Below are 26,956 nucleotides of genomic sequence, written 5' to 3'. Positions count from 1 at the left end.
GAGGCCGGAGTTTCCAAACCTGCACGACGATGGGGCACAGGACCTCGTGAGAATTACGGGGACGGTCTGGAACAACGACTCAACCCTCGAGGGATGTCTGCGTTTCTGAAACGGTCACATGGGTAGAAGATACCGCCCTGCATTTCACGCGTCAAATAACAATTTTGTTGACATCCATCGGAAATGATGTACTCTGTTCATCTTACGGCTGAGTCAACCTTGGGGAAGGCCCCGATCCGATTCAGATGTCGTTCCGAGCACTTTTGTTAGCCGTTGACGGGAAATGAACTCAGGTCGCTGGGTTTGGTAATGCAGTGTGCAAGCCATTAACCACAACGCTATCACTCCCCACACACCGACGGAGTTCCTCCCACGTGGCTTACACAGGCTGTTGGGCCACGTGCTCGTAGCGAGCAGCTATTACTGGCGGCACAGCACACGTGAGACCCATAGAGATACATAGAGACCCATAGAGATACATAGAGACCCATAGAGATACACAGAGACCCATAGAGATACATAGAGACCCATAGAGATACATAGAGACCCATAGAGATACACAGAGACCCAGAGAGATACACACAGACACATAGAGATACATAGAGACCCATAGAGATACATAGAGACCCATAGAGATACATAGAGACCCATAGAGATACATAGAGACCCATAGAGATACATAGAGACCCATAGAGATACACAGAGACCCATAGAGATACATAGAGACCCATAGAGATACATAGAGACCCATAGAGATACACAGAGACCCATAGAGATACATAGAGACCCATAGAGATACACAGAGACACATAGAAATACATAGAGACCCATAGAGATACATAGAGACCCATAGAGATACAGAGAGACCCATAGAGATAGAGACCCATAGAGATACATAGAGACCCATAGAGATACATAGAGACCCATAGAGAAGCATTAAAGACAAGCCGCAGCAGTGCGGCGACTGGCCATGCGACCCACACTATGCACCGTATAACAAACCACTGTTGAAGAAGCGCAGACTACAGAGGAGGAGGAGGAACAGCAACTCGAGAAGAACTCTCTCCTGAAGCCCTCTCCTCGTGGCCGACAGACATCGACGTTGGAAAATGAGCTCCTGATCGTAATTGCCATAAACACGAACAGAATGTATGAGGCTGTGCTTTACCGAGGGTTCAGTTATCACTGGCCCGGGACATTAGTTCGGGCTGCTGCCGGGTTCATAGGGCAGTGTGTGTTTAATCACTGCGCCACCACTCCCCACCAAAGGCAAATGTCCCCTGTATAGCCTTTAACAGACTGTTGAGGCAAGTGCTGTCACAGAGCACCGACAAATGCTGGCGTGGTACACAAGGGGGTGGGTGGCCTGCAGCACTCCTGGCCCCCTTTGTCCTGCCAATGGTGATGTTGATACACACCGCACCAGGTACTCATTTGAGGCCGAGTCGACCTAGGGGAGCCACAGGACCGGATCAAAGATTCGTCGCTGTTATTAGTCTTGAGCCGGGGTTCGTAGCGCAGTGCGCTGACGGCTGCAAACACTGCCACTCCCCAACACACACTCCACAAGCGGGGACGATTTGAAATATCAATTACGGCAGGGATTATTATTCCTCAAAGATTTTTCACTAACGTGGCAACATTTTTAAGTAATGAGAAAAGTTGAAACATTTTGCCTGAAGGGGAAATAAATCATTGGATTGCAGGACTATTTTTATCCCAGAGTAGCTGTCCACACAATTGCACAATCGTTTAAATAAAGTTTATACACAAGGGGTACGACGTTTTTTTAACGTTACAGAAATTTATTTTAGGAGCCCACAAATATTCAAGCACGTATACAGCATGGAGGAAACAGGTTTCACCGTCATAGGGAGTCATCAGCAAGCCATGAGCCAGATATGAAACTGTCAAAAAGGAAAACGAGTGTGTCACGTGGGGTCTCGTTTATTTATGGGCTCATCAGCGAGTCATGCCCAGACAGAGTGCCAAGGACAGCCCCGAGTGTTATATTGGTACTCGCGTTAATTAGAGGTCATCAGTGAGCCATGGTCCGCGAGTTCGCTCAGCTGTGCATCTAACATGACAGACGGGCAAACTTCTTCACGCACAGATACACCGACAAGCACATTCACTCATATGTACACACCACACACACCTCGAACTCACAGACTCACACACCGACGCACACGCCGCTCAAATGGGCGCTTCAATCAACACAATATGCAATGGTGGGAGTCGGGGAATGAGTCACGAACTCAGGGAGTCGGGCACTCAGAAAGTCAGCGACTCAGGCAGGAAGGACTCTTGGATTCGAGGACTCGAGCAGGGAGCCAGGGTGGGGGCTTGGGAATGCGGGGGCTCGAGAAGGGACTCGAGAAGGGAGTCCTGTAGGGACTCAAGGGACTCAAGAAGGTGGGTCACTCAGGAAGCGAGAAGTGGGGGGGGGGGGTACGCCTCTGAGACTCGGAGAGGGATTTGGATATTCAGGGGAGCCAGGGAGTCAGAGACTCGGAGCGACGTGGAGTAAGGCAGGAGAAGTCGGGGAGAGAGAGGGGCTCTGGGAGGGAAGTGTTGGTGTGGGAGCCATTGAGCCGGCTCGCACTCACTGTAGTAGAGGCGGTACGCCAGGCTGTTGGGGTTGCCCCGCTCCTCCACGCTGTACATGGCGGCGGCCTTGGGTAGCGCTCCGAGAGAGAGAGACCGAGACAGAGAGAGAGAGACCGAGAGAGAGACAGAGAGACCGAGAGAGGCCGAGCGAGCTGTGACGCGCTGGCTGGAGGCTGCGGGCGCTGAGTCCAGACACACGTGGAGCGCGACTGCTGCCACGCCGCCTCCCGCTCTCACAATTCCCACAGCGGACGCGCCCCTCCCCGGCACCCCATTGGCCAGAGCCGCCGCGCGCCTCGCATGTGACGCGTAGCGGAGCGGGCCACGCCCCCCCAACGCTTGCCAATGCCGAGTGGGAAATGTAACCGCGGTGCTGGGCATGCGCAGTGAGCGCCTCGGTGGGGAGGGGTGCAGTGGGCGCAATGTGGGTGGGAGGCAGTGGGCACGAAGTGGGTGGGGGGCGGGGGGCAGTGGGCACAATGTGGGTGGGGGGAGGGGGGCAGTGGGCACGAAGTGGGTGGGGGGCGGGGGGCAGTGGGCACAATGTGGGTGGGGGGAGGGGGGCAGTGGGCACAAAGTGGGTGGGGGGAGGGGGGCAGTGGGCACAAAGTGGGTGGGGGGAGGGGGGCAGTGGGCACAATGTGGGTGGGGGGAGGGGGGCAGTGGGCACAAAGTGGGTGGAGGGAGAGGGGCAGTGGGCACAAAATGGGTGGGGGGGAGGGGGGGCAGTGGGCACAAAGTGGGTGGGGGGAGGGGGGCAGTGGGCACAATGTGGGTGGGGGGAGGGGGGCAGTGGGCACAATGTGGGTGGGGGGAGGGGGGCAGTGGGCACGAAGTGGGTGGAGGGGGGCAGTGGGCACAATGTGGGTGGGGGGAAGGGGGCAGTGGGCACGAAGTGGGTGGGGGAAGGGGGGCAGTGGGCACAAAGTGGGTGGGGGGAGGGGGGCAGTGGGCACAATGTGGGTGGGGGGAGGGGGGCAGTGGGCACAAAGTGGGTGGGGGGAGAGGGGCAGTGGGCACAAAATGGGTGGGGGGAGGGGGGCAGTGGGCACAAAGTGGGTGGGGGGAGGGGGGCAGTGGGCACAATGTGGGTGGGGGGAGGGGGGCAGTGGGCACAATGTGGGTGGGGGGAGGGGGGCAGTGGGCACGAAGTGGGTGGGGGGAGGGGGGCAGTGGGCACAATGTGGGTGGGGGGAGTGGGGGCCGCAGGGTCAGGGACATCCGTGAAAAAGAGCTTTAAACTCATCAGATTCGTCCTGCAGTCTCAATAAAGACGATGGTTCTGCTCGCCTTGCCCAGCCCGGAACGGTTCTGCCACTGGTCGGGCCCTGCAGTGATCTCTCTCCCCTTGTAGACGACCCCTTCGCTGTCTCTTAGCACATCTTGAATGCACCGCACACGCTCGATTTGATTTCAGAATCTGTTGTCTTTATTTAGACGGGAGGAGGAATCTGATGAGCTATGAATCGCTTTTTTCACGGACGTCCAGTGGGTGATGTGGCGGGTGTAACGGGCGTGTCTCCGTCCGCTTCTGCAGCATGTTTAAGTTCAGGGTATTCTGACGTCGACGATGGCGCCACTGTGTCCGAATGTCCTCCCGAATGAATGCGCCCATTGTTGCGGGCGTGTCGCTACCGGCGCACGACGCGCGGCGTGACGAGGCGCCGTCGCCCCGCAGTGCGGTGGCGTGGCCGCCTGCCCAGCGGCACGCGCCAAGGTCGGAAGACGTTGGCGCGTGGCCGAAACCATTGGGCCAACGTTGGACCAACGTTGAGCCAACGTCGGCCCCAACGTTCCACGTTGACCTGCGTCGCGTCTCTTCCGCCGCTGGGGAACGGCACTGGAATCGAACAGTGGGAGATCCGCAGGAATCGATATTCCAATGCTTTGTTGATTACTATTGAAGGTTTTGGTTATCCAGTGGGTACTGCTGTAAACGTGTCACCAAATTTAATTTAATTCTCATTATGCCCCGAGGTGGCGTGCGCCACCTCGCATTACCCGTTCTATCACTCTGGCTTCTCTATTCATTTGAAATGAAGGACCATTGCCTGAACCGTCGCCTGTTGTACATGGTTTTCCCCTTTAAGGCAACAGTGTTATTTGTGAGTGTGTTGATTTTGTCTGTGTGAGACCCGCTCAACGCGTTGTTGTGTTGAGCCACGGTGGTTGCTAGGGGCTGAGCTTCATAAAAATAGAACCTCGAGCGAAGCGTGTCTCGGTGGGGCTGTCTCGGTGTGCTTCCTGGTTGCACACGATGTTGGTCGGCATTATGCTCGACGTTTCGCTTCACGTGCTGCGAGCTACGTCAGGAACTAAAAACACAACTGAAAGCTCAAATAACCTTTAGTTGTTAGGCCCCATACTCTTTGAAGTCACGAAAGCTTTAAATCAAGATTTGTTATGCTCCGTTAATTATATATATAATCAGCACACTCGTCAACAACATTGCTTTAAAGAAACATATAATCGGTGACGTTTCGGGCAATAGCCCTTCATAACACATCAATGAACCTGCATCTCCATTGTGCCACCTCTGTCTTCATTTAAACTGACTCGTTTACAATCACTCAAGTTTAAGCGTGAATGTAAGTTTACAGCATAATTGTTCTTATTAAGTTTATTTGTTTCAATCTGTGGAATGCTTCGATGTTGTCTGCCAGCAAATGTCTGACTTCTGATTCTTCTCTCGCACCTCCGATTAGCACGGTTGGCTACGTACGGTGCGAAAGAAGTTCAACATACACACATTCTAAAAGCAAAAGGGAATAAAATCATCAGTCAGATTCTATCCACTACTGAATAGGTCTCCCCAAATCACCACCATCTGTCGCGATGGCTGATACATTCAATCACGCTGGCCATTCCAAAGTCAAACTACAGCGTTTGTGCTTATTTATTTGTAGTGACTGGCTTACCTTCACTCTACTTTGTACAAATATCGTGTTGTTGTGCTGTTTGTTGCTGTAACTTGCTGACCAGCCCCGACTGGACATATATTAAAAAATAGCTTCATAGCTCATCAGATTCCTTCTGCAGTTCTCACTAAAGATAACCGGTTCCCGATAGAGATAACCGGTTCCCGATAGAGATAACCGGTTTTCTCTCAATAGAGATAACCGGTTCCCGATAGAGATAACCGGTTCCCGATAGAGATAACTGGTTTTCTCTCAATAGAGATAACCGGTTCTCTCTCAATAGAGATAACCGGTTCTCTCAATAGAACTAACCGGTTCTCACCGCGGTGTCGTTTATCATCTCCACGCCGCGCCCGCGCCGCGAAGGGAACTCCGCCGATGTCGTCATCTTCGTTCCGGGGGTTTCCCCATCCATATCGCGATTTGATTGGCTGAGACCGCCGGGCCGCTCGACCAATCAGAGGGCGCGGAGCCGATGTTCTTGATCGCCGAATGCGGGCCGCGTGGTAAAGGCGACTCTGAGACTCCGGGAAACTAGGATTGTGGTATGGGACTCCCCCCACCTTTCCCACTCCTTTTGGAGGGGACTCACATTCACGGCGGGAGACTTGAGGGGAGGGGGCACTTATGGAGACCGCGGGACTCAAAGTCGCCCCTCTGTGATGCTGTGCCGTAACATTCGGACACATGCGGGGCCTAGTCGGCGATGGAGCCTGCCGCGTTGTCTGCTTGGCCCGCCGGGTTCGCCACACTCTCGCCGGTCGAGAGAGGCGGCCGCGCCCAGGAATGTGAAAGCGGGGTGAGAGAGATGGGGGCAGTTCTTGTCGGTGTGGGCCGATTGCGGGGTTGAGGTCTTTAGTCCATTGGCCATAGGTTAAGCAGGACGGAGCCTGGCTCGTGCTTGGATAGGCGACAGCCGCGCATACAAGGCGGTGTCTGTCGGCCGCGGGACGAAGTTGCGAGCAGCATGTTTGCAGTGCAGAAACATGCAGCTCGCACTGCGCGTGTATGTCCCAGCAAGTGTGCGACAGCCCGGCCTCGCCAGCTGCTCGCACAGCGTGGCGGGGCCCCCGTGTGCAGGATTGACGACAGGGCTGTACTCTATTTAAAATACATCGCTATTCATTGCTTCACACAAACATCCGTTTGAACCGATGCTTTCCAGCAGGTTTATTATTGTATTACTACATCACGCTGGACCGGTTTCGACTTATCTGGGTCTCCCCAGCAATTGGCAGGTGTAGCACACTTTACGATGGGGCCTTGTTCAACTCGAATACACTTTTTTTTAACGAGCATTATTGCCGGTAATATAGTTTCCAGCAGTGGATTGACGACGTTCTCGACATGTGTCAAGGAAGAGAGGTAAGTAACTACAGGATGTTGAACTTAAATCGCGCACCGTAAGTAGCCAGCCGTGCTGATCGCAGGTGGTAGAGGCGCGGCCATGCTGGTGGAGCCCTTCTCGAGGGTGTTCTGGCCGATTCCACGCAGGCCAAACGTCTCGAAAGAGCCGTGAATACCCACGCTTTACCCCACCACGCACGCGCCCTGCCGAGCGACACGCTGTGGTGGGTCCATTTATGCTGCTGGGTGGCCCGATGCGGAACGATTTAATTAACTTGCTCATTGTTTCAACTGCCGCCCCGGGAGATCAAAACGGCGACCTCTGGATTGCAATTCGAGTGTATAAACCATGAGACCCAAGTCAGCATTGGAGGTACTAACAACAAATATCCGTGTCTGCCACCAGAGGGAGCCCCCGTGCCCTATAGGAGCCGCCTCTCCAGAGCGGCGGAGCGATGTCGGGGCCTACGGGGTCGGGCGCTGGGGACGGCGCAAAGCCCCCCGCGCCATCGGCCTCTCCCATGCTGCTGCCCGGCAGGAAGGGCCCCCCGATCGCGGGTGCCCCAACTCCGGGCCGTCTCCCGTCCATCCGCTCTCGAGACCTCACCCTGGGCGGCGTGAAAAAGGTGGCCGGTCCACGCGGCTTCATTCACACGCGCCGCCGCGCCACGTGACTCGCATTGCCACGTGGCGTGCGTGTGCGGCCATTAGAGGGCACTGTCCGCTCCTTGGTGAGATCGATCGCGGTTGCGAAGTGCTGGAGGAGTGTTGTGTGGCAAGCGATTTGGGAGCGGAGCGCACGAGTTCTAACCCTAACCAGCCACCATGTCTAGGCTTACTCATAAACCCGACCAAAAAGCTACTGGAGCTATTGTTAATCTTTTCTGAACCAATTCATACAACCAACTCCTCGCACCAGACCGAATCTTAACCCGAACCAAGTAGCCACCCGGCCACGAGTCCCAGCCCTAGCCCAGCTCTAATCCGCAGCAGGGCTTTGACAAGAGCCCCGCCTCACATTGCGTGCGGTTGACGATGTTGGTGTTCCCAGCCCTGCCAGCCTCGCGTGAACGGTGTAACGGGTCACGAACGATGTAACGGGTCACGAATGAAGGGCAGAGGTCACAGAGCTGTGCACGAGGTCAGGGTCGTGATTTTCCAATGCCTCCGCCTCCCCACAGCGAACAAACAAGAACCCACCACAACTCCGTCTCGCAATTCTGGGTTTGCTATGTAACTAGTCTATGAAATTCCAACAAAATTTTGTTCTCATTTACCGCCTCCTTTTTGATGTATTACCAAATTTATATATACGATATCTATATATTTTTCCTGTGTTGATAAACATTGACTCTGGAATGCAGACACCCACCTGCCCACACACCCGTTGTGTGTAGGTTGCTGTCAAAACATTCGTGCTCACGCGGGGAGGTTCACGTCCCTCAAATACATGCAGCAGCACCGCACAGCTGCGTAAGGCGATTACTCTAATGGGATTTGCGTGCGAGCCCGGAGGCTGCGCGACCTGGATTTGCATCGATCGTCGCCTTTGGGCGCTGGAAATAACTCTGCGGGTTCTTGGCGGCGGAGGTTGTCTGGGAGGGCGGCTGGGTTTGATGTCGCGTCCCACAAAACCACTCTGACGCCCCCTCCCCCCTTCCGTTGCTTTTCCCTTCACAGAAAACGTTCGCGCCGAACATCCCGGTCCGAAAAGTGAATGAGAGGTGAGAGTTGCTTCTTCCTGTCACTTGCAGGCCAGTGCTACGTTCAGCGTGTGCCGCACAGGGACAGCTGCCACGGGAGGGCTCCCCCTGTCACAATATAAATAGTCCGTGATGCTGCTGTTGCTGCTGCACTGAGCGCGTGGGCTCAGCCCTTGGTAAACTCCCTCTTGGGAGTCGCATTGCTCCGGGTTTAACCCTGGCAATCCGGGAATCAGCTGCTGTGACCTGGATGCAAAAACAAAGTAATCGGGCAACTCGCCATCCGCTTTTGAGCCCTTGGACCAATGTCACTGGCTTGTTCCGATGCTCTACCCCCCACCACCCCCCCCACCTCCCCCTACGCATCCCCCAGCTAAATGTGTATCAGTTTGGCAAAATGGAAAGGTACCGCTCCAACTCCACTGGCTTCGCTTCGCTTTGCTCGCTGTAACCGAGCCTGGCAGACTGCAATCCACAATGACGAGGGGTCCTTACAAATCTCTGGCAGAACGGTACATCCCATTGTGTTAGAAATCTCACATTGGGATTTTAGCCAAATTAAATACAAAACTAAATTTAAGTAAATCGAGTCCAGATTTAGACCATGAACTCACCCTTCCTGAGGACCCAATTTAATCACCGGCTGCTGCCTGGATTCAAAGCAAGGATCGCAGAGGGTGCCGTCTCAGCCCTTTGAGCCACCAGGGCTCTCGATGGCGACCTCTTAAAAGGTCACGACCATCTTGGTCAGTGATCCCAGAAGTATCACGGGGACCGTGCCATGCGCTTATCCCATGCCGTTCCCGTTGGTGACCCTGTTGCCGACCCTGTGCCGACCCCATGTCCCAGACCCAGGGAGGAGGGCGGCCCGTCGCCCGGACGTGGCGCCAAGCCGAGGGGTCGCGAGCGAGGCGGCCCCCGTGACGGTCGGGGTCGGGGTCGAGGTCGCGGCGAGGTCATCCAGTCTCACTCAATTTTCGAGCAGGGTCCGGCCGACGGACTGCGGCGCAAGACGGGCGGTGAGCGCGTTGCGCAGCTTTTGGAAGTTTAGCGCCGGAATACGGACGAATTCGTACCTCTCGCCACGATCAACCACGGTGCGCGTGGTTTGTGGTGTTTGTTGTGTGGGTGGTGGCGGTGTTGGAGGACAAAGGCGGCGTGTCACGTTTGGCGTGTGTTGTGTGAGCGGTGTGGTCATCACGTGTTATGTTGTGGTCGAGGTGTCATGTGGGTGTTGGCGGTGCTGTGAGTGCGTGTGTATGCGCGTGTGTGTGTGTGTGTGGTTGTGCAGCGATTCATAGCGCTGCGCTACGAACCCTACAACCCGAGTTCGATTTCTGCTCACGGCCAACAACAGTGACGGTGATCTGAACTGGTCCTGGGACTCCCCGAGTTTGACTCAGCCTCAAATGAGTACAGTGTGTGTGTGTAAACATTACCACTGGGAAGACAAAGGCGGCTGGGTGTGATGCTGGCCACCCACCCCCTTGTGTATCGTTCTGGCCTTCATAGGTGCCGGCTAACAGCACGTACCCCAACAGTCTTATTAAGGCTATACGGGGGGCGGGTCTTTGTCTGCGTGTGGCGAGCAGGCTGGGAGGCTACGCCCAATCCCGTCCAGACCGGCCTCACCCCCATCATCAACATCAAGAAGGAGAAGTGCGAGACGGAGGAGGAGACCAAGAAGTTGCTCAACATGCTGGAGCGAGACGACGTGAGCACAAGACACGCGTACACTCGCGTACACACGTGTACACTCGCGTACACACGCGTACACACGCGTACACACGCGTACACTCGCGTACACTCGCGTACACACGCGTACACACGCGTACACTCGCGTACACACGCGTACACTCGCGTACACACGCGTACACTCGCGTACACTTGCGTACAAACGCGTACACACGCGTACACTCGCGTACACTCGCGTACACACGCGTACACACGCGTACACTCGCGTACACACGCACGCATCGCAAATACAGCAATCAATCCCCCCGGAAAGCCTTGAACAAGCCGGAGTGCCGGGAGTGAGTACCTATTCAGGCCGCCACGGCACACGAGAGGATGGTCTGGGCGGAACCACACCCGACCGACGTTGTTTCCCCAGTGGCGATGTTTAACGCGTGGCACCCGGTACTCCTGTAAAGCTGAGTCAACCAAGGGGAGGCACAGGATGCTCATCCAGCAGTGGATTTACAAAAGTGCTGGACACACAAGTGTACACACATTTGTTGTGCTAACCAAAAGGAAGCGCTCGAACGTACAATTGGCATGAATAATAAGCAACCTTTTTATTACATGTACAATGAAATGCATGCATCGTGAGAGCCAAGAATCGATTCTTATTAAATAACTCGACTCGATTAATCTTTACACCCTCGGCACGTGTCTGGGCCAACGGCGTAACAGCCAAGCAGCCACCACCACATCAACCACCCCCCCCGCCCCCCCTAAACGACGATTCCAACCTGTGCGAGTCAGTTCGTCGATGACCCGGGGCTCGTCAACGACCCCGGGAACCTGCCCATCCAGCTGCCGCTGTCCCACTCCGGCGACACGTTCCGCGACGAACCCTCCTGCAAGGCCAAGGTGGAGAAGATGGAGGTGGACCCGCCGCAGGCCGTCAAAGGTAACCACGGCGACGGAGCTCGGGCATGGCGCCTTCATCAAGCATTGGGCAAAACCATCCACAGCGGCATCGCCCCCCACCCTCCCTGCTGGCAGTCAGGGCGGTTCTGCGTTTAGCTCGGACTGCACAGGGGCAGCTGCCACCAGGGTGGGGGCACCCTTGGTCAGACTCGAGCAGGGCAGAGATGAGAAGTGTCACGACGCAAGGTGCTTTGAGTTGCCGAGGTTTGACGGCGCCCCATTAAGTGCAAATCCGTATCCTTACGCTCTTATCAGAGCCATTAGAGTCGGAATCACAATTTGTTTTTATATACTGGAGGAATCTGATAAGCTGTGAAGCTCTTTTTCACATGTGCAGGAGGGGCACAGGGTCAGCAAGTTACAACAATGAAGTCAGGGATACAGTTTAGACATCTGTCTGGGTCTGTCACCCGGTAAAGATTTCCACACCTGGCACACCACGTCCAGTATACTGGCTGCGGCAATGGCTGTGGTGGCTAACAATCTTATCGACGAACCAGAAAATATGTCTGTGCCGGGCACACACCACATCCAGTATGCCTCTCGTTATGGGCTGTGGCCACTGGTCACGTGCTATTGAGTCAAACTACCGGTGACCCGGAAAATAAACCGGATTGCTCAGTTTATCGGTTGGCCTCTAAATTGTCCATTGTTCTATTCCCAATTCATCCTCATGAACAATTCCTGACGATGATGATGGTGGTGATGATGATAATGACGATAGTGGTGGCATTTGACGTCTATTCAGCATGGGCCCGTTCATCTTCCCCCGCAGTCAAACAGGAGCCCGGCACGGAGGTGAAGGATGAGGAGGGAGGACCGGTGCTCGCTCCTCCGCCCCATCTCTCCTCGTCCGCGCCGATGACGGTGAGCCAGCTGCTGCGCCAGCTTCGCCTGCAGGAGGAGGAGGAGGAGGGTCGCGGCCCCGGCGGTGGCGACGCCGCCGACTCTGGGCTGCTGTTCCTGCAGCTGCCCGACACGCTGCCGGGACAGCCGGCGTCCCGCGGGGCGGGCGACGCGGCCGGAGCCGATGAGCGATCCATCAAGCGGGAGATCAAGACGGAGGACGGCCAGACGATGCTGCTCAAGCAGGAGAAGGCCGAGGTGAGGGCGCTAACCCACGAAGCGGGGATCAGCATCGCCGTGCAATTGCGTTTGATGCGGACCCTCGTCTGTTTTCACGGCAGTGTTCTTCATTGCATAACCCGCGGGCCACTGATGGTGGCGGTCCCTGGTGGCCTTTTGTGTGGCCCCTGACGTGCGGCCCCCGACAATACACAAATATGAGGACACCCTATCATGCTGTGAAACCCAATGGTTTCAAATGTGTGGCGGCCCTCACACTGAAGTCTTATCAGCAAAAGGGGCCCCCCTCTCTGAAAATGTGTAAAAAAAACACTGGTTTACATGTTGATACAGTGGTTACCTTATATCTTTTGATGTTTCTGTAACGAATATCTGTAATTGTACCGTGATTCGTCTCTAGGGGTAATCTGCCCGAGCCTGACTTTATGCTGCACGGAGTTTATTACTTCCCATTGATACGTGTTTGTGCAGTTGTTTTTGTGCTGATTTCTCTTTGCTTCGTTGCTGTACTTCATTTCGCTTGTTTTGCTTTTGTCATTTTGCCGACAACCCAGATCTCTGTTGCGAACGAGACTCGTCATCGTCCCTTGAGTTCTCGCCTGGTTAAACAAAATCAACTTGACACCAGTGGCCGTTTTATGTACTTAAAAACATGACAAACTGTGCATGCGCATGGATTATATTATAGTACGCAGTGCGGACGGTGAATCACGCGGACGCACGCGCACCTCACCTGGATGCCGGGTCCCACATCTCGCAGCAACGTGGTGCGTGCGTGTGTGTGTGTGCGTGTGTGTGTGCGTCTTCAGGAGGCCGGCGGAGAGGGCGATGGTGCCTGCACACTTCGGGACCTCTCCGAGGGCCAGGTGGGGCGGCTGATTGTGCGCGCCTCTGGGAAGGTGCAGCTGGTGCTGGGCACCGTCAAGCTTGATGTCGGCATGGGAACCAACTGCTCCTTCTTGCAGGTACACGCCGGCACCGGGAGGGTGTCAGGCAGGCACTGGGAGGGAGGGAGGGCGGCTCCTTACGCAGTGCCAATTTGTGGAGGCTACAAAATCCATGCCGGGATTTTTGGTCTCTAGACGACGCGTGCAACTAGTGGATACAACGAGCGACTGGAACGCACTGGCAGAGGCGTCATTGTCCGTGCTTTCTCACACAGACCCCCACTGGCTCACCACATGGAGAGCCGTAGGCTTACACAGAGACCCATACTCACAAAGAAACCCATATATTCACACACACCCTGACTCGCATAGTTCCATATGTTCACATAGTCCCATAGGCCCACATACACCCATATGAAATGAAGTCACTCGCCATAGGTTTCATAGCTTCGCCTTAGCGCTTCCATACAGAGCCGGGCGGAACTTTGACTCGGTCAAACCTTTCCAACCTCCGACCCTAATGACCTCATCCACCCCCTCGCAGGAGCTGGTGTCGGTGCGCCTGCAGGAGGGGCGCACGGGCGACGCGACGGTGCTCGGCCACGTGTGCCACCGTCTCATCTGCACACCCAACTTCGAGAGCCTCCTCCACGGCCACAGCAGGCTTGGGACCTGATCCTACTGACGGCTTGGGACCTGATCCTACTGACGGCTTGGGACCTGATCCTACTGACGGCTTGGGACCTGATCCTACTGACGGCTTGGGACCTGATCCTACTGACGGCTTGGGACCTGATCCTACTGACGGCTTGGGACCTGATCCTACTGACGGCTTGGGACCTGATCCTACTGACGGCTTGGGACCTGATCCTACTGACGGCTTGGGACCTGATCCTACTGACGGCTTGGGACCTGATCCTACTGACGGCTTGGGACCTGATCCTACTGACGGCTTGGGACCTGATCCTACTGACGGCTTGGGACCTGATCCTACTGACGGCTTGGGACCTGATCCTACTGACGGCTTGGGACCTGATCCTACTGACGGCTTGGGACCTGATCCTACTGACGGCTTGGGACCTGATCCTACTGACGGCTTGGGACCTGATCCTACTGACGGCTTGGGACCTGATCCTACTGACGGCTTGGGACCTGATCCTACTGACGGCTTGGGACCTGATCCTACTGACGGCTTGGGACCTGATCCTACTGACGGCTTGGGACCTGATCCTACTGACGGCTTGGGACCTGATCCTACTGACGGCTTGGGACCTGATCCTACTGACGGCTTGGGACCTGATCCTACTGACGGCTTGGGACCTGATCCTACTGACGGCTTGGGACCTGATCCTACTGACGGCTTGGGACCTGATCCTACTGACGGCTTGGGACCTGATCCTACTGACGGCTTGGGACCTGATCCTACTGACGGCTTGGGACCTGATCCTACTGACGGCTTGGGACCTGATCCTACTGACGGCTTGGGACCTGATCCTACTGACGGCTTGGGACCTGATCCTACTGACGGCTTGGGACCTGATCCTACTGACGGCTTGGGACCTGATCCTACTGACGGCTTGGGACCTGAGCCCACTGACGGGTTGGGACCTGACCTGGCCAGGTGGTTGGGGCCTGGCCTGCTGGTCGGTTTGGGCTGAGCCTGCAGGGTTTCTCACCATTGTCCACAATCTTCTCCTTTCGACTACGCTGGGCACTCCCCATGACGAGGAACTGTGTGTGTGTGCGCGTGTTTGTACAAAAGCAAATGTCCCCCTTGTACCATTTAACAACCAGTTGAGGCAAGTGCTGTTAGTGAACAGCTGATGATGTCAGCATGGTGTGCCAGGGGGATGGCACCATGGCTGCCTGCCTGCCTGCCCCGCCCCCACCTACTGTAACCGGTATTAAAGTCGAGCCGAGTCAACTTAGGCCGAGTCCCAAGACCGATTCAGACGTCACTAGCCACTGATGCTATCCGTGGCCAGGAATCCAACCCGGGTCGCTGGGTTTCGTAACACAGCGTGCTAACCACTGCACTACCGCTCCCGCTGAACGCACATTCTCTGGGTTGCGCGGGACACTGTCAACAAAGATCGGGCGCGTGCAGCCTGTGACACGAATTACTATTTGAACCGAGAAGACTGCAACGAGGTGGATTGGACTCGTGGAAACCCGATGTGAATGCACAGCAAGCGTGGAACCAATGTCGCGTCAACAGCCGAGAAGTTGGAGGGGTGACAGCTGAGAGAGTTTACAGATCAAGGACGTCGGGAATAGAAATACTGTTTATATTTATGCAGCAAAGCCTCACACCGTTCAGGATCCTGCTACATTGGAACGTTTGGCCAGTTCCCTGCCCATTTGATTGGCGTGGGAGGAAACTGGAGTTTCTGGAGAAAGCCCCCATCACTTTTAGCCACCCACCCAATGTGGGTTGGTGGCGACGGAGCATAGGACAATCCACGAATGGATTTTTCCTGCAGTGACCTCTGCTGATAAACACAGCACCAACCCATCCACCTGTCGTCGCCCAGTCACCGCTCCTCCAGCGGGAGGCGTAGCAATGCCGCCCGCCCGTGGCGATCTCCGCCATGACGCTGACGCTGCGCACGGCTGCAGAGGGGCGGCCGAGGCGAATTGGGACGACCACCCCAGGGCCCTGGGCTTTGACGTCACCGTCAGGTGCAGTACTGCCCGTTTAGTTTGAAGGTGTGTGGGGGGCCCCTCACGGCTCTGCTGGCAGGGGGTGGGGGAGATGGAGGGTGGATGAGGTGGTATGTGAAGGAGGGCACTGGACTCAAACTTCACAGAGCAGAGTTAACACTTGGAATTTGTTTTATTTATGTGTTACCGCAAATAAAAAACCACAAAGCTACAACGATCTTGATTTGAAGCTGTCGTGACTGCAGGAATCCATACTCTTTGGGTCTTTCGGTAAAGTCACGTAGTTAGAAATAAAAAACATCACAACGTTTCTATCGCAACATAAGCGGTCATCAGGCAAAGGAGTCGGCCTCTAAAGGCAAACTGTTTATAAGGGTTTGGGGACGGGCGTAGCCCAAATGCACCAACATGAAGCACGGGCGGTGCACGAGTGCCAATGCAGCAACAATGCCAAACGCTGGGGATGCGACATGTCTCGGACCGTGTTCGCGGACACGAGGCAGATCTGAAACACGGCAGAGGCCGACTCCTTTGCCTGATGACCGCTTGTGTTGCGATAGAAACGTTGTGATGTTTTTTATTTCTAACTACTTGACTTTACCGAAAGAACCAAAGAGTAAGCTACAACAAGTTTCTTTGAATCTTAAATGTAAAAAAAATATGAGGCCCCACTCCTAAGTGGTGGTTGGCATCCATTTGAAGGTCGAAGGTCAGGAGGTCCTGATCTCCAGACGGAGGTTGGATGTGTCAGGAGGCAGACTCGGGGTTGTCCACCATCGCCTCCACTGCCTTCTCCTCGGTGCGGCAGGTGTTGTAGGAGCCGCACTTGTCGCACTTCAGGCCCAGCACGTGGAACAGCACCCGGGTGCGCTCCAAGCAGTCATTGCACAGGATCTGGGAACAGATACAATGGGGGGGGGGGGGGGGGGTAGCAAAGGGACATCAGCCATGGAAACTGAGCGGGCGAATCGACTCGCAGACGTCCGACGGGTTGCATTACAAGGCCACGATTGCCTGGCTTCATCCAGCAGTGGATAGATTGTTGCCGACGAGAGCAGGCTGGGCAGCTCCAGGGACATGCACGAGCAATGAGACGGCACTGCCAAGATCCTGGCTCGGAACCTGGATTTCAGCCTTCGGTGATTGAACCGGTTACTCAAGTGTGGCGAGCCGATGGTGTTTGCAGTCGCCAGTGACTGCAGTAAACAATCATCACGCACGTGACGATTGTGTGCAGTGAGCGGCGATCCATGTGACCACAGAGTGGCGAGCGGGATGCGAGCGGGTGGCGAGCGGCGGCTCACCGTCAGGAGGAGATTCTGGTATTCCTCCGGCATGGGCGTCTGCGCCACCTCCTCGTCCATGTCGCTCCACACGGAGCTCATGGGCACCATGGATCGAGCGCAGAGCGGGCAGCGGTACGCACTGCTCACGTAAAGACAAAGATCCCCCTATAGCCTTAACAGATTGTTGGGGCAAGTGCTGTTAGTAAGTACCTATGAAAGCTGGCACAGTACTCGGGGGGGGAGGGTGGACAGCATCACGCCCGGCCGCCTTTGTCTCCCGAGTGCCGACATTTACACAATGCACCAGGTACTCGTTTGAGGCAGTCAACCGAGGAGATGGCCAGTATCAGTTCAGACAATCATCACTGGTGCTGGCTTTGAGCTCGGGTATCCAGGTTCGTAGAGCAGCGTGCTCACCACGCCTCACAGCACCATTACTGTGTCAGCAGCATCACCACCACCATCACAGTCACTCGTCATCCCCACGATCACCAGCAGCAGTCACAACCAGGAGTCATCACCAGGACCACCATCCGCATCGTCCCCACCACTGCACCAATACCACCGGCGGCATCACCCACAGCAGCAGTAGAAGCGCCACTATCTATGCCAACCACCATTCACAATCAACTTGTTGTATCTACAGTGGGTGTACTTAGATGGGTGGCATCCAGAGCTCGCCAGGGCACGGGGCTGTCAGGATGTGGCGAGGAGATGTCACTGCCTTCACGAGCGTGGAGAGTTTTCCCTCGGCACTCCACTTGCCTCCCGCACAAAGCGAAACACCCATTTTTGCAATTGGCCAAATATCCCATTGTGTCAGGACCCTCCTTAAAACAAGTCTTGGGACTTTCCATGGTGAACAACCGGCACGATGATTTCCCCACTGGTCGGACAAAAAGCGGCAATCGAGCCATCACCAGCGTCCACCCCAAACAACGTTTAAACGAGACGAGTGAACATCGGCGATTGACAAACGAGCCACAAGACAACCGAGCGCTGGTGACAGACACCCGCGAACAACAGCAGCAGCAGCAGCACCCCCGCTTCTGCCCACTCACAGCTGCACACTGTGTGAACTACAGCCCCAGTTATCGCTGCCTGCTGTGGACACAGCGTGCAGGTGATGGCTGTGGTTGTTTGCTAGGGGAGGGGGGAAGGTGGTAAGGGTGGCGAGGTGATAATGCCCCCCCCCCAACCCCGCTTTGTGGGTGCGGGCGTGGTGGCAGTTGCACGTCCTGCACTCACCTGTATTTCAGCGTCTGCTTGAAGCAAGCACTGGGACACAGACAGACAGAAAGCGGCCAGGTGGTTAGAGTCATCCGGTGAGATTCACGCAAAGCTGATACGGCCGAGGGAGGAATGGCGCGTGTATTAGACACGCGGCGTGTATCGGACACGTGGTCTAGCAGGTGGCGTTGGAGGTGGTCGTGGGCTGATTAATTCGTGTTGTGTATTTTATAGACAAACGCAACCTGGATTTATATGTATCGTCAACACGCTGCATGGAAACAGTGGGTGTGTTTGTTTTATAGTTTACGGGGCTCTGTTTGAGTGAACGCGATACAAAGTCGATTTACATAGCATATAAAATAAATGCGACAGCATCCCAGAATGCTTTATATAAACAGTGGGCGTTTTTATATTACACATCACGGATGGCTGGGGGAAAAGAGTTCTGTGAATTGTGGTATAATTTAGATGTGCCATAGTTTTGGTTGTGCCATGGTTGTGGTTGTGCCATGGGTGTAGTCATGATGTGGTTGTGCGGTGGTTGTGGTGTTTGTGGTTGTGCCACGGATATGGTCGTGTTGTGGTTGTGGTTGTGCTGCGTGGGTCACAGTGACATCAGTACTTGCCTGTGCAAGAGGTGTCCACAAGGCAGAGGCATGGCAGCGTCTCGGGACGTGTGCATATCCTGGAATCCGACAAAACACGCGAGACCAAACACAGCACTGGAGATCCGAGTTCAACTCCCGACTACGGCTACCAGAAGTGATTTCTGCACCAAGTTCTGCGCAACCTGCTTTAACAACCCGCACAGTCCAGCATGGAGTAGTCAAACAACCTCCATGCGAGTGGAGAGACCATCATCCAGCAGTGGATGGAAGGGCTGTACATTATATTTCATGAACACGAATCGCCATCATCGTGTGCACCCCTGCATGTGCTCATGTTGCTTAAACACGGATACTTATAGTACTCGAAGAAGAGCCATTGCCCAAAATGTCATCTGTTGTATATATGTCTGTTTTATATTAAGGCCACGGGATTTTGGACAAATGTGCCTAGTTCGTTTGTTAACTGTGCTTGCGCACCACTGCCAACCCAGCAGAAGCAGCATCACCAAATTATTTGTTGAATGTTGATCATTTGTGAGTTGCATAGGGAAGGTGCTTGATTGCAAAAAATGTATTCTTATGCTCGTGATGCGTGCATCGAATCGCATGCACACGCGCACACGCGCACACAGTGTGAATTTACAGCCACCACCACCCAACCTCTCACCTCCATGCACACGGGGCAGTTTTGCCGAGACACGTTCTCCACGCACTGGGGAGAAACGGGGGAGACAAAGAAGGATGGGAAGGTAAGACACGCAGCAGTGACAGGGCAGACACGAGCGTGCGGACATTCTGCGACGTGGCACTCGCTGGATTTGTCACTCCGTCGACTTTCGCGGTTGTGCCGCGCTAGCTCTCCGATGCGATTTCACGTTGCACCTCGCGGCGTTTGCCACCATGTCCGACGTTTCGCTCAATGTGCTCACAGCTTCTTCAGGAACTGAACAGTTTCCTGGCACGCGGACCGAAATGATACCGCCGCCGAAATGATACCGCCGCCGAAAAACACACGCGCACGAAGCGCTCCAGACAATCCGCCCACAGCGGCCCACAGCTCGGAGGGGTGTTCCCTCCTTCGGGAGTCGGTGCGTGGGGGCAACAGTCATTGTTATCGTGGCCCGGGTAATCCAACACGAGAGAAAGTGGCGGGTCACAATCGTCGGTGGATTAAACGATGGGATAGCCCCGGCTCTACCTTGTGCTTGTCGTGGAGGGAGGTGGGCAGACACAGGTTGCATTTAGAGCAGTGGAAGAAGTTCTCCCTTGGGCCGATCCTGCAAGAGAGACACGCACGGCAACGCTGGGAGGGGCGCACGTCCAGGTCCGGAGAGGATTCCAGCACCCAAATCCGGAAGCCGAGAGACTGCGGCAAAACTCCCAGAACCCGAGATCGGATGGGAGCACAGTAGGACAATGTACACTTGTAGAGGGCATTGCAGAACATATATTGTTGTAATGCACTATGCACCAACGTCTATGCTCCCCACCTTCACCAACCTGAATTGATAACACCAGTGTAACCTGGCAGTGCCTTAAGGAAGCCTCAACTCAAGAGACAAATATCTCTTTCTCTTGTGCATACACACCAAGTTTACGTGTATCCTGGTATGTCTGACACGAGTGGGATAATGCTCCGTTTCTACATCCAACGTTATGGTCAAACCCAGCAGGATTTCTTTTAACAGGCCATACCCTGCCGATGACACGTGCAAAGTAAAAAAGAACGGGTTTCTCAGTGTCACATCATGAGATGAAGCGTCCCTTTGGATTCTCTCGCAGAGCAGTACAACCCTCAGTGTTAGAGAGTGGCACAGTGAAGTGGATAGCACAGAGCTACTTCTGACGTCCCTTCACGTATCCTCTGGTATACATTGCCTGACACGTGGACGGTGCTTGTGCACCACTCATTGCAGCAGCCAAATCACCGAACAAAGTTTCATTCTGGAACACACAGTAGGGGGCAGCACTTCCCCACGCACCCTGCCGCCACTTGGACTCATGCTCGTCACGTGACTAGAAAACCGCTATAGCTCATTCGTAAGAGCTGGAATTTTGCCAACTTGAATGCAGAAAGCAACTGTTAAGCCACTCGAGTCCAGGCTGAGGACCCGGTTTAATCACAAGCGGCTGCCTGCATTTGAACCCAGGATCTCAGCGACGCGAGCTCACCCCTCTGACTTCTGCGCCACCCGACCACCTCAGATATTCACATTGTTTCATGTTTTTGGTGGTGACCCTGATCTTCTCAGTAATTGTTTTGAAATTATATAAGCCTGCAAGCCGGTGGTCAAGACCCACGTCTTTAAACTTGCTATTTCTGAGTCTTGATTCATGCTGGATATGCGGATATATTTCAATACTTGTTACATTTTTGGTTTTTAAACTTCATCATTTGGGTGCAAGCACTTTTAAATCACCTTGGCAAATGCGAGAAGAAACCGGAGGCGTCCGGCAAGTTTGAAACTGGGGGACAAGGGCGGAGGTGCGAACATCTCACCTGCAGATTCCGCAAGAGGAGCAGTGGTACTGCTGCTTGTCACGGTCGTACAGGTGGCAGATGTCGCAGTAGTACTCGCCAAACACGACGCCGCACTGCGTGCACGTCCTGCCCACCTGCACACCGTCAGGTACGCGCCACGTGGACACCGGGACCCACATAGAACTACACACCACGTGTACACCACGTGTACACCAGGACCCATCAAGAACTACACACCACGTGTACACCACGTGTACACCACGTGTACACCAGGACCCATCAAGAACTACACACCACGTGTACACCAGGACCCATCAAGAACTACACACCACGTGTACACCACGTGTACACCAGGACCCATCAAGAACTACACACCACGTGTACACCACGTGTACAGCAGGACCCACATAGAACTACACACCACGTGTACACCACGTGTACACCAGGACCCATCAAGAACTACACACCACATGTACACCACGTGTACACCAGGACCCATCTAGAACTACCAGCATCCCTCCACAACCGTGGAATGTGTCACATGTCGCAGGTGTGCAGGAGGGCCCAGGTGCACACCTGCCCGACTGTATGTGATGTAAGTGTATTTTTATGCTAAAACACAGCACATTCGCACAGGAGGGAGCACAGGTGGTGTAACTGTCAGTCATCTCAGTCGGTCAACCCAAAACACCTAGGTCTGTCCTGTTACCTCCTGCCATAGAACCTTTGAGATTTCACGTGGCCTCAGTGTGCACCTAGCCTGGCACTAGTTCCGTGGTGTTGTCACAGCCACTTAGTGGCAAATGTTGTTGTTTGGGTACGGGGAGTGGTTGTGGCGTGGTTAGTGCACTTACGAACCCGGCGACCCAAGTTCGATTCCCGCTCATGACCAATAACAGCGGCGAGTATTTCCAGCGGTGCTCGGCCTACCCGAGGTCAACTCGCCCTTAAGTGAGGACCTGCCATGGTTTTGGAGACACAAGAGGTGGCCGGGCATGGTTTTGGCCACCTACCCTAACCTTCATAGGTGCTCGCTAATAGCACTTACCCCAAGAGTAGTCCATTAAAGGCTACACGGGGGATCTTTGTCTATGTTTGGTGAACACATGGGCCAAAGTATGCCTGAACCCAGGTGTGTATTTGCTCAGCTGTGTGTGAGTGAGCATAGAAACCTAGGCATGAACATGGCCCAGGTGAGTACCTGTGTGTGCACAGGTGTGCGTGTGCGTGTGTCCACGCTCTGAAGGTGTGTACACACCTGCTGGACGGAGCTGCAGCTCAAGCAGCGCACAGTGGTCACCTGGAAGCGGTCCATGGCGTGGTCCTCCTTGTCATCGTGACACAGACGGCACGGGTAGAAGACATTGCAGCATGGGGCCTGCGTACACACACACAAAGATATCCCCTATAGCCTGAGCAGACTCTTGGGGCCTGCGTACACACACACAAAGATATCCCCTATAGCCTGAGCAGACTCTTGGGGCCTGCGTACACACACACAAAGATATCCCCTATAGCCTGAGCAGACTCTTGGGGCCTGCGTACACACACACAAAGATATCTCCTATAGCCTGAGCAGACTCTTGGGGCCTGCGTACACACACACAAAGATATCCCCTATAGCCTGAGCAGACTCTTGGGGCCTGCGTACACACACACAAAGATATCTCCTATAGCCTGAGCAGACTCTTGGGGCCTGCGTACACACACACAAAGATATCCCCTATAGCCTGAGCAGACTCTTGGGGCCTGCGTACACAAACACAAAGATATCCCCTATAGCGTTTTATCTGCCGATATATCAGAAAGCCACAAGCCCGCAGTTTTCCGATTAGTGTCAAATGAAGGTTACGTGATGACTGTTTGCGGAAATACGTGTCCTTACCGTGTCATGTCAAGCATCATAGTAATGATGTCGTAATGTGCAGCGAACACACGTCTCTCATGAAGTGTTGCAGGAGTATCGCAGAGTTCCACTATTGCTGTTTGCACCTAACAAATTAACATTGTAGCTCGTTAACATTTGCAGTCGTGTATAGTATACTCTCTATGCGGGTGTCACTGAAGAGCACACCTCACTCGCCGCACGATTAGCACGGTTGGCTACGTACGGTGCGAAAGAAGTTCAACACACACCACACATGCGTCTAGCTATACAGTTGCCCTGCTCATCCACACGAATCACGCACCCGCCTCCTCGTCCTGCCAACTGCACTTGGAGCCACAACGCCACGTGCCCCTCTAATCAAAGCCATAAACATTGTATATTCACTTTGATTAACAGCCAGTGACTGGTAGCATACACAAACAAACACATTGAAGATGTTAACCTCAACCTACGTTGTCGTAAATTACAAACTAAAGGAAAACGCTTCGAGGTGTAATATTTAGCCTATATACTGACGCTCTCACACGACAGCCACGAAGTGATGACGTCACTCGTGCCAGGCTAGGTGCTCCGATCTTCACACGAACACGACACGTGCACGCACTGGGTGAATGAGGGCCTCCCTACCCCCTCACAGCGCGAGGGGTCCCATGTGGGGTGGGTGGGTAGGTTGCACCATACTTCACCACGCTGGTCCATGTGGTGTGTAGGGTTAACCATACTTCACCACGCTGGTCCATGTGGGTGTGTAGGCTTCACCATACTTCACCACGCTGGTCCCTGTGAGTGTGTAGGCTTCACCATACTTCACCACGCTGGTCCATGTGAGTGTGTAGGCTTCACCATACTTCACCACGCTGGTCCCTGTGAGTGTGTAGGCTTCACCATACTTCACCACGCTGGTCCATGTGGGTGTGTAGGCTTCACCATACTTCACCACGCTGGTCCCTGTGAGTATGTAGGCTTCACCATACTTCACCACGCTGGTCCATGTGGGTGTGTAGGCTTCACCATACTTCACCACGCTGGTCCCTGTGAGTGTGTAAGCTTCACCATACTTCACCACGCTGGTCCATGTGGGTGTGTAGGCTTCACCATACTTCACCACGCTGGTCCCTGTGAGTGTGTAGGCTTCACCATACTTCACCACACTGGTCCATGTGGGTGTGTAGGCTTCACCATACTTCACCACGCTGGTCCCTGTGAGTGTGTAGGCTTCACCATATTTCACCACGCTGGTCCATGTGGGTGTGTAGGCTTCACCATACTTCACCACGCTGGTCCCTGTGAGTGTGTAGGCTTCACCATACTTCACCACGCTGGTCCATGTGGGTGTGTAGGCTTCACCATACTTCACCACGCCGGCCTCAACGGCTTCCCAGACCGCAGGCCACGTGGCCGCCACTCCTCTGCGCTTTAACGTCCGATCGCAATCGACTCCGTGTACGACTTTTAACACCGCGCGAATTCGCCAAACAACCATTCCCAAATGCTTCAATTGTAATTCTTCCAAGCCTAAAAATGTTGGTCCGAAGGCCGCACGCAGAACGACGTCGGAGATTAGCGGGAACGGGGGTGGGGGGGGGGGTCCCAGTGGTCTCCCCGGGGGCACCGGGGCCCCGCCGGGGCTTGGGAGGCCACCGGGCCGCTACCTGCAGCTCGCAGCCGCGCTGGTAGTGGCGGCACTGGCCCGCGCTGCGCGCCATCCCCACCGCGGCCCCGTCTCCACGTGCACCGGGAGGCGCCTCCTCCCTCGGCCTCGCCTGGAAGGCACGCGGAGATGGGGGCCGCCTGCCCGGGCAGCCCGGGCAGCCCGGCCCGCAGCGCCCCCTGGCGACCGCGCCGTGCTACCGTGTAGCGACTCTCAACGATTACTCCGCGTTGTTATTCTACTCCGTTCTCGCGGACCATGACGGCGATTGATCGCAATGCGTGCAGGAGCTGAATGTCAATGCCGAGGTCTACGAGCCCCGGGGCCACAGCGGGTTGCTGGATGGTCCGTAGTTTGTGTTGCATGGCCACAATCGCACTGCTGTGGCTCGTCTTTAATCTATATCTGCGTATCTATGGGTATCACGATATGTTTTGAGTCTCTACGGGTCTCTGTGTATCACTATGAGTCTATGTGCATGTATATCGATGGGTTGCGGTATTGTCCGTAGTTTGTGTTGCATGGCCACAATCGCACTGCTGTGGCTTCTGTCTTTCATTTTCAACGTATGAAGGAGAAGTTGCTGCGGTTCTGATGCGGATGACGGCTCCATTAACAGTGTGTAGCAGGAGGAATGGCAAAGCGAGGAGGCGCGATGATGACGATGCTTGCGTCTGGAACGAGGAGTTTATGCTGGAAGTCCGCGCTCTTCCACTCTGTTGGCCAGCAGCGTGAACCCACAGGGTGAGATTCTAGGGTGGTGACAGCAGCAGCAGCAGCAGCGTGAACCCACAGGGTGAGATTCTAGGGTGGTGACAGCAGCAGCAGCAGCAGCGTGAACCCACAGGGTGAGATTCTAGGGTGGTGACAGCAGCAGCAGCGTGAACCCACAAGGTGAGATTCTAGGGTGGTGGCAGCAGCAGCAGCAGCGTGAACCCACAGGGTGAGATTCTAGGGTGGTGACAGCAGCAGCAGCGTGAACCCACAGGGTGAGATTCTAGGGTGGTGACAGCAGCAGCAGCAGCACGGACCCACAAGGAACAACTCTCCATTCGAGTAGTCGGCGGCGAGGGACATTGTTGAGGTCTTGGTTGACGATGGTTGTAGGCGGTTGTCATTGGCAAGAACGTGTGAACTCCCTTGTCGCGGGTCGCACGATGTCTCTCTCTGGGGTGATTTGGTGGCAGAATGTTCGCCAGAACGGGGGGCCAGGGGGTTGGTGTCCGTTTCAGTGCTCCGGGTGTGATGCGCATCGCGTTATCTGATGGTGCATCTGGCAGTGTTGTGTAGAGATCCGGGGCCGGGCTGGAGCCCAGTGACTCCGAGTGAATCAGCGAGAGGGCGACACTTCTCAGCACAACAGTGGAGGCGCCGCCGGGTCGTTCCTGCACGCTTCTGCAACAGGACGAGTTTTTTTGAATTGGTCTTTTCTCAGATTTGTTGTTTGCGGCGCTTGAAGGCCATGCGTATATTCACGATGAGCCCTCGCATTGCCTAACAGCGAACATAAAATCAACTCAACGCATTCGTCAATGACATTAATGAAATTCGCGACACGCCGACTACTATCTATTTTCTTTAAAGCCACGCATTGATATTGACGAATATTGAGTCGTGTTTGTTAACCGTGCTTGTGCACCACTGCCGACGGCGCAGCAGCAGCATCGGCAACACATTTATTGTTTAAATGCCTGAATGTTTGTCACAGACTAAATAGTGATACCGATGATGATTCTGTTGCTGCTACCGATGATGATACTAATGATGATTCCGATGATGATAATGATGATGATGCTACTGCTAACTATGGTTGATGATGTTAATTGTTATCATTGTTGTTTCTGTTCCTAATGGTGATGACGACGCTACTTTTGCTGCTGCTGATGCTGCTGCTGATGCTGCTGATGCTGCTGCTGATGCTGCTGAGCCCAGCTGGGT

At 54.6% G+C, this 26,956-nt stretch overlaps 3 protein-coding genes across 4 annotated transcripts in view; 1 reads left to right on the top strand and 2 right to left on the bottom strand.

Moving 5' to 3' along the window:
- The window catches only part of LOC144720528 (inorganic pyrophosphatase-like), a 60,853-nt gene extending 58,008 nt beyond the window's left edge, over positions 1-2,845 (bottom strand). Inside the window, exon 1 of the mRNA XM_078597309.1 lies at positions 2,610-2,845. Coding sequence (XP_078453435.1) covers positions 2,610-2,667 — 58 coding nt within the window. The 5' untranslated portion in view covers positions 2,668-2,845. The remainder of the gene's footprint in view (positions 1-2,609) is intronic.
- A 3,081-nt stretch (positions 2,846-5,926) lies between these two features.
- On the top strand, positions 5,927-16,084 carry POLR3D (RNA polymerase III subunit D). Of its 2 annotated transcripts, none has more exons than XM_078597306.1 (9): positions 5,927-6,073; positions 7,282-7,501; positions 8,556-8,599; positions 9,428-9,597; positions 10,171-10,292; positions 11,066-11,213; positions 12,009-12,337; positions 13,129-13,284; positions 13,751-16,084. In XM_078597306.1, the coding sequence occupies exons 2-9, from the start codon at positions 7,331-7,333 to the stop codon at positions 13,880-13,882; spliced, it is 1,272 nt and encodes a 423-aa protein (XP_078453432.1). In that variant the 5' UTR covers positions 5,927-6,073; positions 7,282-7,330; the 3' UTR covers positions 13,883-16,084. The 2 variants fall into 2 exon arrangements, with proteins under 2 accessions (XP_078453432.1, XP_078453433.1); XM_078597307.1 differs by lacking the exon at positions 5,927-6,073 and adding an exon at positions 6,093-6,327.
- Positions 16,024-25,228, bottom strand: RCHY1 (ring finger and CHY zinc finger domain containing 1). The gene is made up of 9 exons (XM_078597308.1): positions 25,020-25,228; positions 22,738-22,857; positions 21,498-21,613; positions 20,196-20,274; positions 19,665-19,709; positions 19,016-19,074; positions 18,405-18,434; positions 17,175-17,295; positions 16,024-16,764 (listed from the first exon to the last, which is right to left on the bottom strand). The coding sequence occupies exons 1-9, from the start codon at positions 25,071-25,073 to the stop codon at positions 16,618-16,620; spliced, it is 771 nt and encodes a 256-aa protein (XP_078453434.1). The 5' UTR covers positions 25,074-25,228; the 3' UTR covers positions 16,024-16,617.
- Between the last annotated feature and the right edge of the window lie 1,728 nt (positions 25,229-26,956).

The sequence above is a fragment of the Lampetra planeri genome, chromosome 9 (assembly GCF_965212315.1).
Source record: "Lampetra planeri chromosome 9, kcLamPlan1.2.h2, whole genome shotgun sequence".
Classification (NCBI taxonomy): Eukaryota; Metazoa; Chordata; class Hyperoartia; order Petromyzontiformes; family Petromyzontidae; genus Lampetra; species Lampetra planeri.
This window is presented reverse-complemented; position numbering and strand designations above follow the sequence as displayed.